The following is a 17803-nucleotide window of genomic DNA, read 5'->3' on the forward strand; positions in this document are numbered from 1 at the left end:
AATACTCAAACAGTGGAAAGTGCCAGAGAACATTGCTGGATAATATTCAGATAATAGTTAAATCTCCCAACAATCATTACACAGAATCACATGTAAAAAGTGCCAATTTAATGACGTATTTAGCCTCTAAAACTTGTAATTTTTTTGCAATACTACTCATAGGATTTATGTAAAATATGAATGCATATAATCTTATTAATATTGTTTTTTCAGGAAAGACCCACTGTTAGCAGACAGGGCCTCGACTGCACACATACAGCATGGGAACAGCTGCGTTAGGACTGACTGAGAAGACTGTGATGCTGCTCTCCCATATGCTTGTGTCCTGGTCCCTGGAAATGTCAACTTTAACATTTGACCCTACTTTTCAGTGTTTCCTGCTCTTGCTTTAAATTGATATCATTAGATTCCTTCAAACTAGTAACATCTCTGTGTCAAGTTATTAAGCTTTAATTCTTGCTGGAGAATTATAATACTTTTTTTCTTATTTTCCCTATCAACTGATTTTTCTTGGGATTTAGAAAAAGTTAATTTGCCAAGAAACTCCAAGAAGGAATTCCTACATGGAAACACTAATGTAAGTAAGCTGCAGCTCTCATCTGGGACATTTTCTTATTAAAGTTAAACATACACTTTTATGACCCAGCAATTCCACTCCTAGGTGTTAACCCAACACAGATTTAAATATATATCTACCCAAAGACTTGTAAGGTTATAGCAGCTTTATTTATAATATCCAGAATCTGGAAACAACCCAAATGTCCCTCAGTGGTGAATACTTAATCAAATTTTGGTGTATCTGTACAATGGAATACCACTCAGCAATAAAAGGATATTGAACTACAACATGAATAAATCTCAAAAGCGTCATGCTAAGTGAAAGAAGCCAGACAAACCACTACTGGAATCAAATTAATGTCTGATTCCATTTATATAAGATTCTATTAAAGGCAAAACTATGGTGACAGCACATCAGCAGCCGCCACAGCATGGGAGACTGCAAAGGAGCACAAGGAAACTTTTGGAGGTGAGGGTTCCCAAAACTCATAGAGTTGTACAGTTAGAATTAGTGAATTTTATTGTAGATAAATTATATCCAAATAAAGTGACCAAACTCCCATAATTGTATTCTTTTATATCATCAATAATTAGAAAATGAAAGTTTACAAAAAGATACCATTTATAATAGCATAAAAATATTTGAAATACCTAGAAATTAATCTCTAAAGAAGTATAAAGACCTCTGTAAGGTAAAATTAAGGGACATTAAAGAAGATCCAAATATATTGACAGAGTTTTCTTGTTCATAGATTAAAGACTCAATATGTTGAAGATATCAGTTCTCCTCAAATTGATTAATAGATTCAATCTAAACCCATAAAAATTCCAGCATTTTTAGCCTGCTTCTCTGATTCCAGGATTTATATGGAAAGGCTATGAATAGAAAAAATAAAAAAGGCATACTTGCTCTACTATATCACAAGATTTATCATGAAAATATAATAATTATGACATTGTGATAATGGGGCAGAAATGGTCAGTAGATAAATGGAAGTAATAGAATGCCCAGTAACAGACACCCAGTTTTATATAGACATTTCTATATAAGATTTTTATGATAGAAGTGCCATGGCTGATCAGAGGGGAAAATAATTGACTTTTCAATAAATTGTGTTGCGTAGCCATTTGGGAAAAAAAGGAAATTGGACTACTACCTCCTATCAATCCAAAAAAAAAAGAAATCTATTTTAGTGCATTAAACTACTAAGTGTGAAAGGCAAAGCTATAATACAATGTAAAGAATATAGAATATCTCCATGGCCTTGGGAAGGATTTCTTCTAGGCACAAAAAGCATTAGCTATAAAGGAAAGTATTGATAAATTTGACTACACTAAAATGAAAAACTTCTGTCATCAAAACAGCATTAAAAAATGATGAAAAGAAAATCACAGAGTGGGAGAAGATACTGTCTGTTCTGCTACAGCGTTTGTTTCTATAATGCAAATAGGTTTATACGTGATTGGTAAATAAGTAGGAGAATGATGTCAGTTTAACTGAGGTGATTGATATTGGTTCTTATTCTTTTCCCCAGCAAGCTAATGTTGTGTATCATCAGGTAGCAGTAAGTAAACATAGACTAGACAAACATAGCTGAATGTTGCATGTATTATACGTGATTCACCTCACTTTGGCCTATTTTCTCATTTTGACCATGTGCTTCATGTTACAATTGTTTATTGCACATTTTGCCTTATCTTCATTATTCAGTCAGCTCAACCGTCCTTGTACCTCCGTCTGTTGAGCTACTTTTTTCATTTTTTTAATCAGTTTTTAAAGGCAAAGTTATTTTATTTACTCTAATATTTTTTATTAGGAATTTAACACTTTTAAACTGTATTACTATTTTAATTAGGGTTGTTACTGATTTTGCTAGTGCTCTAGTTACAAAGTTACAATAGATTTTGAGAGATCAACCCTGACCCTATATTCTCCAAAATCTCTATTATTTTTGATGCATGATTTTGCAGAAAGCACTGTTTCCAGAAAGCATATTTCATTTTAGCAGAAACATTCCTTTTGCAACACATGTACCTGACAAAGGACTGCAGTGCTTCATCAATACTAAGATACAGCTATTTCACATTTTAACCTTTCTACAATTGGAATGCATCTTACAATAGATGGAATCTTTCAATTATAATTGCCAGGTTTTTTTCTTTTTTAGGGATAAAATAATGGTGCATTTTAGAAGCTATTGATTGCTTAGATTTGATGAAGCACTGTAGTATCCAGAATGTAAAGAACTACAAATCAGTTTTAAAAAGACAGGCAGCCCAACAGAGAAGTGGCAAAAGACTTGAACAGCCACTTCACAACAGAAGACAGCTCTGTGGCTGGTAAATATAGGAAAAGAATGTTTAATCTCATGAGGCAGTTGCACATTAAATACACAGTGAGATGCCTTAACATTCTTAGCATGTTGGCAGAAGTTTAAAAACCTGATAACAAGTATTGATTTGGACACAGAAGGATGCATATGGTATGATTCCATTCATATGAAGTTACAAAACAGGCAAAACTAAGCAGTGTTGCTTAGAAATGCATTACTAAGTTGGTAAAGACATTTAAAAAAAGAAATCATCACCACAATGTCAAGATGGTGATTACCTTTGGGGGTGGAGGGAGGGAGAGATTTATGATTGGCGGTTTTGACGTCCTGGTAATGTTCTATTTCTTCACTTGGATGGATTTGCTTTATTATTGTTAAACTTTACATATATGTTATATGTACTTTCCTATGTATTTCAGAATAAAATAAAAAGGGGAGAATGATCAGTTATGTCAAATGTTGATAGGTCAGGTAATATGAGGACTGCGACTTGACCATTGGGTTAAGCAAAATGGAGACTATGGATTAAAATAGAAGTTGTCTCAGTGGAGTGGTTGGGGCAATGATCTGATTGGAATGGACTCAGGAGAGAATGAGAGGAGAGGAATTAGAGACTGTGAGTAAACAGAACTCGTTGGAGAAATTTTTATGCAAAAAGGAGAAACGTAGTGGTGACTGGAGGGGATGTAGAAAGCTTTATATTAAGTTTACAGAGTATCAGGAAAATATAAAGATGAATTTTTTGGAATGCTGAAGGCAGTGGGGTAGGACAGGGTAAGGGAGAGGACTTTTTGTGTGTATGGGATTACATGTTTTTTTGGGGAGGAATTGAAAATTTATAATACTTATAAAGAGAATTAACATGAAAGCTACTTTGTAAGTCTTGGAAGTATATATATCGGAATCACACATAACATTTCATATCTATTAATGGAAAGAATCATGAACACCATCTTGCTCAACACCACTTTGCAGAAAGAGAATGCAACCCAGAAGGGTTAAGTGCTTGCTTAAAATTGTACCATTAATAATAATCCCAGACTAAAACACAGAGTTGCTCCTGTCCCTTGGGTCAGTGCTCTTTTTATAGTATCATTTATAATAAGGTTTGCTCTTAAATCGGGTTTTACATAGTCATTATATTTTGTAGTAGAGCTTTTGGATAATATTTCAATTAGCCTTTGCTGGATAACAGACTACCCTAGAACTTAATGGCTTAAAATAACCATCATGTATTATTTCTCATGATTCCATGAGATGGTGAGCTCAATTAGGACCACTCATGTGGCTGCAGTCACTGGCAGTTCAACTGGGGTTGGAGGGACTAAGATGGCTTTACTCACATGTCTGGGGTCTTGGTGCTGTTTGTTGACTGGGGCTCTCTCATCATGCAGTAGTCTAGCCTGGACTTCCATACATGGTGGTGGGACCATTCCAAGAAGGTGAAGATGGGAGTCTGGACTCCTGAACTTGCACATTATGTCCACATTAAATTATGCAAAGCAAGTCATAAATCCAGTCCAGGGTCAAGAGGTGAGGCAATGGGCCCCATCTCTTGATGGGAAGAGGTGCAAGATATTGTGGCCGTGTTTTTCCATCTACCACAAATTATTATAAATTTTAAATTTAATCATTGAATTCATTTTCTAATGTTAATTTTTACTTAATATGGAGCTAAAAGCTGTTGATTTGGGGAATCTAACAATATAGTTTTAGTCAAATATGAGAAACAAAAATTTCACAGTGAAAAAATGTCTTAGGAAATAAAAGAGAGGCTGGCCCGGTGGCACAAGTGGTTAAGTGCACGCGCTACACTGTGGTGGCCTGGGGTTCGCTGGTCCAGATCCCGGGCGTGCACCAATGCACCGCTTGTCAGGCCATGCTGTGGCGGCGTCCCATATAAAGTGGAGGAAGATGGGCATGGATGTTAGCCCAGCGCCAGTCTTCCTCAGCAAAAAGAGGAAGATTGGCAGATGTTAGCTCAGGGCCAATCTTCCTCACACAAAAAAAAAAAAGTTATGTTTTCCAAATTTTGTATCCTCTGTGATGTAAAACAGATAAGGAGATGCTCGTTTTTATAAACAGTTGGGTAAAAATAAGGGGGGAAATTCATTGAATACAGTTTTTGTTGCTTAGAATGTCGACTTAAGCATTATTTTATGAGATCATTACTATTAATGTTTTTATCATCTTTATGGGTTTTTTTCACATATTACAGAATATAATAGAATGTAATATAACTAAAACATAAGAGCAATTAATAGTTTCCCATGAATTAATTTATAATAATAATAATGTATTGCCAAGCACTGTGCTAATTACATTTGTGTAAAATTTCACTTTATTTATTTAACAACTATCTATATTGAGTATCTACTATGATTCTTACACTGTGCCAAGACTTGGACCTATTACTCTGAACAAGTAGATGTGGTCTCTACATATTGCCATACCCTAGATGAGAATCAAGAAAGGTTCTATAAAGAAACTTTCTAAGCCTGGATTTGAAGAACGCGTAGGAGTTAGCTGAGGTAAGAGTGGGAAAGGGAGTAGGAAGTCTTCCAGGGAAAGGAATGGCTTGGACAAAAGGCCTTGGAGGTAAGTGAGTACAAGGAACATTAAAAGAATTGAAAAAAATTTATTATGGCTAAAGCCTATAAGGTGAAAAGGGTGAGGCAAGAAAGAAGCTGGAGAGGGAGAGTCTGGATTTTATGCCAGGAATCATGGGAAACCATTGATGGGTTTAGAGATTTTTTTCCTTAGATTATTGTTTTAGAAAAGCCACTGGCTGCAGTTCGGGCAGGGGGTGTGGGATTGACCCCAGGGAGAAGGGTTGACCCCAGGAGACCAACAATACAGGCCTTGGATAATGATATGAATTAGATGAGTGTGAGAATGAATAAAAGTATATAAATCCTAGAAGTATTTAGGAGATGGAATCAGCCAGATTTGGTGATGATGTGGAGTAGAGGAAGGAACTCAAGATGACTGACTCTTAGGTTGCTGGCTTGGAGTGCTGTGGATGAATAGGGAGCATGGGGGGAGGAACAGGTGGGGAAAGTTATCCTTGCACAGGACTTGCTACTATATCCCAACTGTATTTCCAGGCTGAATACCTGGATCTCATTTTTGTATTCTCTAGTATTTTCAATGACATTTCTAATATCAGTTCATAAAAGTATTGACTCTTGTTCAGTAAAATTCATTCAAATGTAGCAATGCTGCCGTAACCTGAATTTATACCTTGCATCTGAAAGAAAGATTTTTAGCATGCATTCCTTAATAGATACAAACTTAGTGCTGTGTTTCTGTAGTGAATTTCATTAAAGCAGTTTACTTACTGCTTAATTTTTTGAAATTACTTAAAGAGAGTAATGTCTAAGATGCAATATGTGAATACCTGTCCTAAGCCTTAAGCCTTTGATTCATTAATCTAAAATAATTTCATAATTAATATTTGTCCAAGTTTTTAAAATAGAGTTCATTAAAAGAACTTTAAAAAATTGTTTCTGTGTTTTTATTGTCCTTCGTGACTCTAGTAGGTAGAATATTAGTTTACATTTGTGCTAGGGAAGAAAAAAATATTTAAGATAGCTCTGTAAAAATGTAGTCTATCATTGGTGGATTTGTCTCTCCTTCAAATGTTAAGTAATGATAATTGAGGTTTAAAAGAAGAAATAACTGTTGTATCTTGGAAAGTTAAGCTTTCTTTGACACTAAAATTTTTGTAGTCTTTGTAGTTTTGAATTTCATAGCTATCCATAGATTTTATTAAAGTAGATTTCCTCATCCTACATTATTTATTGTCCTACTTTCACCTAGGAATGTTAACTTGCCTAAAATTTTCTGATCCTCGTTCTAGAAGGTACAATACATTCAATAGTCTGTTTCTCCCGTATGTTCTTTATAGACTGAATTTTCTATTATTCTCAATATTTTGTAAGTTTAAAAACACTTTACAACCTATTTTTTTTCTTGTTTTTTTTTTTTTTTTTCTTAGGCACTACAAGGGCCCCCAGGGATGGGGAAGTACCAGGGGTGGACTATAATTTCATTTCTGTTGAACAGTTCAAAGCACTGGAAGAGAGTGGAGCATTATTAGAAAGTGGAACGTATGATGGTATGTCCCCAAATGTTGACAACAACAGCACTCAGAAAACTATCTGAATGACTGGCATTATTCCAGAGGGAATTTGATTAGTAAAATACCATTTTTTAAAAAAGCTTTTTCTGTCGGTCTTTGGGAAAATTTTGTTTTTATTAGGAAATTTTAATTAATTGAAATGGGATTAAACAATAAGCAAAAGCATTCCGTCATATTATAAAGTTGATTGTGAACAATATAGTAAAATCATTCAAACTGCTAGTTTGCATATTTCATAGTAATTCGCATTCATCATATGAACTCAACAGGTATTTTTTGATTGCTTTCTGTTTGTGGTTGGGAATCCAAATATTGTACACTTTAAAAAATCTATTTACAGCTTGACTATCTTGGAGAAGAGATAATACAGACTGGGGAGGGGGAAACAACAAAAACAGAATGATTGGTTTTCATATCTCTTTCCTCTACCCACTTGGTTCTAGGAAGTACAGATTTAAGATCAATTTCAATTTTTAAATGATTCTATTTTAGATCCTTTTTTCCCCTTTATCTAACATTCTTCACTGGCAAGCTTATCCACTCCCATGGCACCCTATACTTTTGCATTGTTGCTTTATCATGCTATTATAATTGACTTTTCCACAAGCTCCGTGAAGGCAGACATCATGTCTTTCTTATTCAATATTATCTTCAGTGCCTAGAGATGGTTTCAGTAAATATCTAACCTTGAATTCAGCATATCCAAATATGCATTTGTGTTCTATCCAAAAGAGTAATTCTTCATAATTTCTCTCTTTGGCTGCACTATGAGCTCAAAACAGTGGAGTCATCATTTATTTCCTTCTTTTTCCCACAGTTCCCATCCAATCTGTTACCAAATCTAGTCATTTCTTCCTTTGTAGCAGCTTTCACAATGCCTTTCTTTTCACTTTCATCACCTCATTGTAGGCCCACTGGACTAGCTCGTGTCTAGGCTGTTGTAGGTGATCTCATTTGTTCCAGCTTCTTCCCTCTGTCAAGTCCACCCTGCCCATTACTACCATGCTAGTCTTCCTCAAGCGCAGCTCTGGTCATGTCTCTCTCCTCCTGAGAATCTTCAGTGATTTCCTTTTGCCTGCTAACTTTGACCCAACTACCCTTGCTGGGCTCAGCTCCCATGACTCATTCATTCATTCATTTATTTGATCCTTCTTTATTCATCCAACAATGCATTTATTAAGTACCTACTATGTGCCAAGCACTATAAGAGGGACTAGTGATACTGTGATGAACAATGTTGAAATGATACTGCCTTAATAAATCCCATATCTTAGTGGGGAAGGCAGTCAAAAAACAAACAAACAAAATAACTATAAATTGAGATATTATGAAGGAAACAAAAACAGGGATTTAAAGAAAACAATAGGAATGTCTTATTTAGATAAGGTGGCCAGTGAAGACTTCTCAGAGGAAATGACAGCTACTTATTTTTTATTTTTATGGAAATAGCCTACTCTCATTCACTTCCCTCTTATAGGCAACCATTCTGATATGTTTAATATGTATGTTTTTGTTTGTATGTGTTCTTGCAAAATGTGTATTGTGTCTTGTGTGCATGCATTTATTATTTACATCTGGACTGTGTTATGTATTTCATTCAGTTTTTAACTATTTTCACTTATTACTATATTTTTTTGGATTCATCCGTGTTGCTATACTGTATTTGCCTGTAATTCATTGCTTTTTAACTGTTGCATAGTACTCCATGTTGTGAATCCACTGCATTTTACTTAACGGTTCTGCTAGTGATGGACTTCCAGATGGCCTCCAACTCGCCATCACCACAGATAAAGCTGCAACAAACGTTCTAACACACGTCTTCTTATGGACCTGTGTGAGAATGTTTGTGCAATATATATACCCAGGAACAGAACTGTTGGGTTATAAGGTATACATATACTTAATCTGATGAAGTAGTTTTGGATAGCCTTGCAGTCTACATTCCTACCAGCAGTGCATGAGGATTTGGTTCTGGAGCTATAGTAATGACTCCACATCCTCATCAACACTTGGCATTATCCAGCTTTGTAATTTTGCCATTCTGGTGGTTGTAGAAATAGTATCTCGTTTTAATTTTAGTTTCTCTTGTAGTCAGAGAGTTTGAGCATCTTTTCATATGCTTGTTAGTTTTTTGGACTCCTGCAAATTGTCTGTTCATTTGCTTTGTCCATTTTTTAACAAGTGGGATCTCAATCTCGTTCCAGTTTGTAGACATTCCTTAGATATTTAAATAGTTATTTAGATATTAATCCCTTATTGGATATAGATATTTTCTCCCGTTCTGTCACCTAAAACCTTGTCCTGTGTTTCTTCATTAAACAGAAATCCTTAATTTTTGTCTAACAGATTTATCACTGTTTTCCCTATGATTTGTGCTTTTGAAGTTTTGTTTAAGAAATCCTTCTCTGCCCTTAGATCACAAAGATATTCTCCTACATTTTCTTTTGTTAAGAACATGGTATATGACAAAGTGGCATATTATATATTATTAATTACTGTTGCTCAATTCAAAGGAAATGCAAATTTAAGTACCAGTCATATAACATTTCACACCCATCAGATTGCAAAAATTTTGAAGTCTGATAATTGTGGGAAATGGAAACTCCCATACACAGCTGGCAAGAGTATAAAATGATACAATCGCTTTGGAGAGCTTCTTGGTGGTAACTAGTAAATTCGAAGGTGCACAGAACTCTGACCCAGCAGTTCCCTCTCTATATGCCTACTCTAGAGAAGCCCTAGTCTATGTGCATATGTAGACATGTACCAGAATAGTCGTTATAGCACTATTTAAAACAGTGAGAGAATGCAAACAATTCTCTTTTAGTAGGAGAATGAGTAAAATACATTTTACTTTGTTCATAAAAATGGATTATACAGCAATTAAATGAACTAGAATCTACAATGTATCAACAGGAATAAGTCTTAGAAATATAATTGTATGGAAAAAAGTTGCAAAAGGGTATGTACAGTATACTGTTTAGAAAAAAGATATAAAATGTTATAAAAACACTTTATGAAAACAACACTATTTATATGTTGTGTATGTGTATACATATGTCTTAGATGTACACGTATGCAGAGAAATGACACATCTCAACTTCAGGATAACTCAGGGAGAGAGGGGGAATGACGGAGACAAAAAGTTAAGGCTCTAACTGTATATGTGACCATATATGTATGTCCTTAAAGAGAAAAAGAAAGGAGACCTGAAAGGAATCTGGTGAAAGTTAATATTTGGAGGGTGTATGTATAAATAAATAAATAAGTAAATAAATAAATAAGGATGTTTCTAATACTATTGTCTGTGATTTTATATATGTTTAAAATATTTAATAGTTGATAGTTCTGTTGTAAAAATGAAAAAGCCTTCAGAAAAGAAAAAGAAGAAGAAAAAGCTCAAAAACAGCTTCCAAAAGATGAAAAACTTTCTCTGTTAATAACTATAGTCAGGGTTCACAAACCTTATAGTTTTATACCTTGCTGTATCTGACATCTTGATATTTACCAACAACTCAAGAAAAATAGATCCAATTTACCTGTAACCAATGCTAGTTTCCTTTTCTAATCTAAGCCCAATAATTTTTTTTAAATAAGGAAACTGCCGGAATTTATTATGAGGTCCTAAAATCTTAGTAGTGATTATGGATAGCAATCATAATATCCTGGATTTTTCTAATTTTCACCCTAGAAAAAGTTAAACTTCCTTGAGTTGGATAATAATTACTAAAAATACACAGTAAAATGTGTTTCTAGTAAAACTACCATCTTTAGAAAAAGTAGACTTTTTACTTTTGTCATGGTATATCCAAATTCCTTGGTAGTGTGATTATTGGACATAGTATAGAAAAAATAGAGATCCTAGAGCGTCCCATTCCCCAGCGAAACCTCTATTTAGAGCATTCCTGTGCCCTCTGCCCCAGAGAAGTGTGAACTGGCTTTTTCACTGATTCTTTGCTTTACTTATGGGCCAGAAAGTTTGCAGACATCCTCTTAGTCTGTTTTAATAGGAATCTTTGCAGAATCCATCTGCCTGACAGGAGTAACTCCGTTTCAAACATGGATTTGGAAGCAAGGGAGTAGTTGAGTGGCGAGAGGCAAGATGTACTTGAAAAGTTTTTTAGTTTGATTTCATTGTTTTGTCTTGAGTACTTTAATGACCATTACTGCCCCAAATCAAATTTTCGAAGCATTCACCTTAATGCTTTCCCCCTCAAAGCACACATGACTTAAGGTAAACTATGGTATTTGTAGATGTGCCTCAGTGTCATGGTGAACAACCTATGCCTTTTTTCATCTAGGAAAAATAATCCAGTAAATACCACATCAATTTACCTTATGTGAGTGAGCATCTTAATTACCTCCTTAGGAGCCAAGAAATTTGATTAGAATATGTGACTTAAAAAAAAAAAAAAGAGAAGAAGAAGATCATGAGTATTTTACTCCTTAACCATATTTATCTTTCTATGATGTTAGCATAGTGATGGGTATAAGATCAAAACCGGCAGGAGCCACAAACTGTTAATGTAGCTGGACCTGCTGAGTGCTTTCCCGTTGCATTTGGCTGCCTCATGGGAACTGCATGACAAATTGAGAAGATATTCAGTTGTTTTCATTCTGTTCTGGAACGTTTATTTTTACCGTAAAAGCTACTGATCTTCAAGACTTAACATATTAAAGTATTTCATGCTTTCCTAAGAGTAAGCCAATATCGAATTATGCTAATAATGTCTCTGTTCAATAAATTGTCACATAAAATAATATAATTAGAATGCTCAGAAAAACTTTTAAAAATTACTTTTATATAAACAGCCTACATTTCCACACAGACTGGTTAATCCTTAGCTTTATCCTTTGCCCACATATTTCCTCATTTTACCAAAATAGTTCATTGTGTTACATATCAGAACAAAATTATTTGAGTTAGTTTTCTCCTCCTTAATTCCCGCTTTTTTTGCCAATTAGTCTTACATGAGAGCATTGATGCATTTAAATTCACAAATTAGGCCCTAATTTAGAACCCATGCAAAGCAAGCCCTGTAAGAAGAAATCATCTACATGCATAAAGTCAACTTCCTGGCTTTGGTACAAATAGTATTAGAATGTTAGATAATGTTAGATAATACATGGTGAAGGGCATTTGAGAAGTTAGTTCTTTCTGTTCTTTCTACCTCCTCCTGTCCCAAGAAGTGTTTTGGCCTCCTTATGGCCAATGGTAGGTATTCAAAAACTTCAGTATAAGATAACAGGGCCGAGACACACTAGGTCATATTGTTCTGACTCTCGATTCACTGTTAGTACTTTCAGCTGCTGTTATTTTCTTCACTTCAGGAAACTTCTATGGAACCCCCAAGCCTCCAGCAGAACCCAGCCCTTTCCAGCCAGATCCGGTTGATCAGGTCCTCTTTGATAATGAGTTTGACACAGAATCCCAAAGAAAACGAACTACATCTGTCAGCAAGATGGAAAGAATGGACAGTTCTCTTCCTGAAGAGGAAGAAGATGAGGACAAGGAAGCTATTAATGGTAGTGGAAATGCAGGTTTGTAAATAGGTGAACGATTTCTAACTGATCTTCCAGATTGCCTTTAACATGACACTGAATTGGAATTAGTACAAGTTTTTACAAAAACTATGTGAAAGATAATTCCATATTCATATGCAAAAGCAAGTCATGGGATTCTAATTTTTTTAAAGGTTTTGTGTGGAACAAAGTGTATCTCTGTCGATCACCTTATAAGCTGGAGTTGCCCCAAGTGGCAATTTTGATAAATCAATAATAAGCTATCATTAGTAGTAATATAATATACCATTACCTTGCTGCTTAAAAGACTTGAGATTCATTTCTGATGCTGGAATGTAGGAATCTTGTTGGCCTAAGTCCTACTTTACAGGCTATGAACGAAATGTAGATGTTTTAAGATACAGTCATGTGCTGCATAACAATGTTTTGATCAATGATGGACCGCATATACGACAGTGGTCCCGTAAGATTAATACCATAGAGCCTAGGTGTGTAGGAGGCTGTACCATCTAGGTTTGTGTAAGTACACTCTATGATATTTGCACAGTGACAAAAAATGACACATTTCTCAGAATGTATCCCTGTCATTAAGTGACTCATGACTATATAGCCTTCAACCAAACCAAAGTACAGAAGTTTGGAAATATGCTAGTAAAAATTATCTGAAAAGTTTGTTAGCAATATTTTGGGTTTAAATTCTGAATCTCTCAAAGAAAACTTCCAAGTTCGACTCTCATATTTTTCATTAAATGCAAAACCAACAGAATTTAGTGGTGGAGAGAGAACTTTCTCCTTTTGAGTACCCCTAAATAATGTGGTGATTGCTTAGGAGAGTCTTACACTTCAAATTGAGAGTATAAGTAGGAAACCACAGAATCACAGCAGAACTAATTTCAGCGCTATGTATTATAATAATTCCATTCAAAACACTAGAATATAAGCTTCATAAGGGCTGGAAGTTTTGCTCATTTTGTTCATTGTATCTCTTGCACCGTAAACAGTGGCACATAGTAGAAACTAAAAAAAAAATTTATTGGTACTCAATAAATGAATGAATTTGATCATATCCCCAGATTTGCAGAACCCATTACCATATCATTTTCTTAAAGCATCCTGACATTTTCCTTTATCAGTTATTAAAATTTGCTATATATATTGTATTCATTGTTTTAATACATTCATCGTTTGTGGCCCCCTCCAGAGTCCTGTTTTGTAGTCCTAACACATCACATAGTTATGCCACATAATATGTTTAATGTTTAATGAATTGCCCCAATATATTTAGGTGAGAACACGTCTAAAAAGGTTTAGGTGAATTCACATCTAGTTCTTTAGAAGTTGTTAAGGGAGATCATAATATCGTAGAGCCTTTTGATGTTGATGTCAGCTTTGCTCTCCCACAAAATTAAGTCTGTTAACATTTTAAAACGCTTAAGACTGGGATTAGAAACCATGAATCTGTCCCAATGTGGGAATTTATATGTTCTCAATTTGGGGGAAAAGAAAATGTTCTTTTTTCACTTCCTAATGCAGAGCCTTTCAGTAACCATTGCAGCTCCCTGAGAGGTAAACCTATCTGTAATCTCCATAGTTTATGCTTGTCGTGTAAGCCAGTGGTTAAACCAGATGTTACATACTCTTTGATGTTAATATTTAAAGGGCATGTACCCAAGAGTGTGTGGGAGGCAGTCTGTATGCTACCTCTTGTGCATAGACCATAGGACACTTCCACTGGATTATATATTTCTTTGTAAGAAAAAATATTCTGAATATTTTAATGAAAAAATAATAAAAGACATGAATAAAAACCCTTGGTCTTTTCTGAATAACTGTTAACCATAGTTGTTAAGTTATTCAAAGTTGGGGAAATGTGCTTTGTGTGTTGCTTTTGAGGACTAGAATGGCTGCCTTGAAAAATCAGAAAATTGTTGGGGATGGAATTGGGGAGAGGATAGGTAGAGGTTTCTTTGTACATACCAATGTGTATATTATTTTATATCTTGCTGAAGAATTAATGTAAAAATGCTGATATGCCCACATAGGATGACATATGTTATGTAATGATGCTAAAATTTTTCCAAGAGGTGGTGTTACATAAAAAATATTTTGAAGTCATTGACTATTAAGCAGACTCCTTTACGCAGTCATTTGGAATTATATTCAGGAAAGTATTATAGCTCATATAGTTGCTTTTGCTTTTCTGCAACGTACTTATATGTAACTCCTTTCCTGATTGATTTATACATTGGGTGCCTTTGAATTTCTATCACTTTTTCTGCCTAGAGAATAAATTGTGTGTTTCATTCAAATTGTTCATTCAACAAATATTTATTGAGCACCTGCTAGGCTACTCAGTGCAAGGTATTGTTCCAAAAGCTGGGAATAAAGCAGTGAACGAAACAGACAAAAAACCCTGTCTAATGAACCTTACCTTCTGGTGGGAGAGAAGAATTACCCAAAATAAATGAATAAAATAAATTTTGTTAGATGGTGCTAAAGAGAAAAACAAAGCAGAGGAAGAGAGAATAAAAAGTAATTGTGGTCAAAGTTTGCAATTTTAGATAGAGAGACAAAGAAGACCTCACTAAGATGGGGACTTTGAAAGAAGTGAGGGAGTCAGCTCTAAATATCTGGGGGAAGAAAATTCCAGCCAGAAGGTATTATAAATACAAAAGCCCTGAGGTAGGAGGTGTCTGGATATTCAGACACCAGCAAGGAAACCAATGTAGTTGGATACAATGTGGACAATATATATATATTATATATATTTTATGTGGTTGGAGCAGAGAGATGGAAGGGAATAGAATAGAATGGAATAGTAACCAATGAGGTCCATCAGATAATGATTGGGGGGGTGGTGGTGGTGGAAATGCATATTATATGGGATCTTATAGGTTATTGGAAGAAGTTTGCTTTTTATTCTGAGTTGAGAAACCATTATAGGGTTTTGAGTAGAAGAGAAACGTAATAAAACAGATTTTAACAGGCTCATTCTGGCTACTATATTGAGAATAGGCAGTCAGAGGGCATGGGCATAAACAGAGATACTAGTTAGGAGGTTATTGCAGTAATTTAAGTGAGAAATGGTGGTTTGGTCCTGATGAAAGTATGAGAGGTAAGAAGTGGCCTGAGCCAATAACATTTGCTAGCAGATTAGATATAGGGTATGAGAGCAGAGTCAAAGATTTTGACTTGATATCTGGAAGAATGGAGTTGCGTTTATTGAGATAAGAAAGATTTTAAAAGGAGTCAGTTTGGGTTGGGAAAGGGTGGTATCATGTTGGGATATTTAAGTTTGAGATGTCCATTTGACATCCAACTGGAAATATCATGTTTAAAGTTGGATTTAAAAGTCTACGTTCTGGTCTGAAGATAAATATTTGGACATCATCAGCATATAGCTTGTATAGCAATGACACTGAATGAGGTCACCAAGAGAGTGAGTCTAGAAAGAGAAGAAAAAAGGTCCAAGGACTGAACCCTGAGATGGCACTCCAATATATGGAGATCAGGGAGACTGAGAAGAGCCAGTGAGGTAGAAGGAATACCAGGAGAGTACAGAGTCCTAGAAGCCTGGGGAAGAGAATGTTTCAAGGAAGAAAGTTATCAGCTATGTCAGATGCTACTGATAGCTCAAGTAAGATCGGCACTGAGAATCGATTGTTGGATTTAGCTATGTGGAGGTGATTGCTGACCTTGATAAGAGTTTTATTGTTGAGAAATCAAAAGCCTTCTTGGAGTGAGTTCCAGAGATAAATGAAAGAGTGGAAGTGGAGGTAGCAAGTATAAACTCTTTCAGGGAGGTTTGGTGTAAAGAGGAGAGAAATGGGGTGGTTGCTACGGGAGAAAAAGAATTGTTTAATTTCTTTTTAAAGAATGGAGAAATAACTTGTTTTTATGTGGATGGATATGATGTACTAGATAGGGAAGATTGGTGATACAAGAGAGCCAGAGAATTGCTCTAGGTAAGAGTGGATGGGATATAATTTATAGTTGGAGAGTGAGCCTCATCTAGAAGCACAGACAGTTTTCCATAATAACAGAAGGTGGAGTACATGGGCACAGTTGCTGTGTAGATGTGATGGTGGGAGTCTGTGGAAGTTCTCTTCTGCTTACTTCTATTTGCTCAGTGTAATAGAAAACAAGGTCATCAAATGAGATTAGAGATAAAAGAGAAGTAGTAGTAGATTTAAGGAGAAGAAAGGTATGAAATGGTTATCCAGGAGGGTGTCAGAGTGAATGGACTAAAGACATGTCCTATGATTGTCATACATCATTAAATGCCGTCTTGAGGTTAGTGATCATGAATTAAAAGTGAACTAGTCAGCGTTGTCTGTGTTCAACTACATGTGAACACTGGTGTAGAGTAGGTGGAGAGTGAGATTTAAGCAGAATTATGGATCAGCCAGGCAAGTATGATGAAGTAAGGTTGGGGCAAAGGAATCAGGAATGATTATAATCATAAGGGAGTGATTATAGTGGTTGGTCATGGAATTTAAGTTGGGTCAGTAGGGCACTGAGGACATGGCTAGGGCATGGAGGGAGGTGAGGAACAGTGATAGGTAGTAAGTAGTAGGATTAATGGATTATTGAACTTAGTTGGATAAAGGATGGTTGGAGTGGAAGTACTATAAGGAATGATATGTAATGATATCTAAGGCCTCTTCTAAGATTCTCTGATTCTCAGGCCTTGCCTGCAAGTTGGAATTGTTACAGTTATATTTTAAGTTCCAGAAACAAGTTTTAATTGCATGAATTGTAAACTCCCTAGACAGTAACCAGATTTTAGTATTCTTACCTATATTATGGGCTTTGAGACTCTAAAAGGATTTTAATATCACCAACAGAGAATTATATTTAACAACAAGAAGTCTATTGAATATAATTTTTAAAAATTGGTATTATTTTAAAGGCCTATGTTAAATGTGTACTAGGCAGCTTGGTATAGCAGTTAAGAGCCTGGACCACTTAGATTCAAATCCTGGGTCTGTTGTTTATTAGCTGTATAACCTTGACTAAATTACCTTAATCTCATTGTGCCTTAGTTTTCTCATCTGTAAAATGGGAATAGTAATAATATATATTCACAGGGTTGCTGTGAGGATTATGAGTTAATATATGTAAAGTGCTTAAAATAGAGCATGGCAAATAAAAGGACTGTGTAAGTGCTGCTGTGGCTGTTGTTAATAGTATTATATTGAGTGATATATATTCAGTATATACTGAATTGATTCTAGTGTTGTTT

The 17803-nt window shown here is 35.2% G+C and overlaps 1 protein-coding gene across 2 annotated transcripts in view; it reads left to right on the forward strand.

The window, feature by feature from the left end:
- Positions 1–17803, forward strand: part of MAGI3 (membrane associated guanylate kinase, WW and PDZ domain containing 3) — a 231542-nt gene that overhangs the window by 150718 nt on the left and 63021 nt on the right. For both annotated transcript variants that reach the window (XM_058538824.1, XM_058538825.1), the window contains exons 3-4: positions 6892–7011; positions 12367–12576. In XM_058538824.1, the coding sequence (XP_058394807.1) occupies positions 6892–7011; positions 12367–12576 (330 nt within the window). The remainder of the gene's footprint in view (positions 1–6891; positions 7012–12366; positions 12577–17803) is intronic.

Source organism: Diceros bicornis, chromosome 4, assembly GCF_020826845.1.
Source record: "Diceros bicornis minor isolate mBicDic1 chromosome 4, mDicBic1.mat.cur, whole genome shotgun sequence".
Taxonomy (NCBI): Eukaryota; Metazoa; Chordata; class Mammalia; order Perissodactyla; family Rhinocerotidae; genus Diceros; species Diceros bicornis.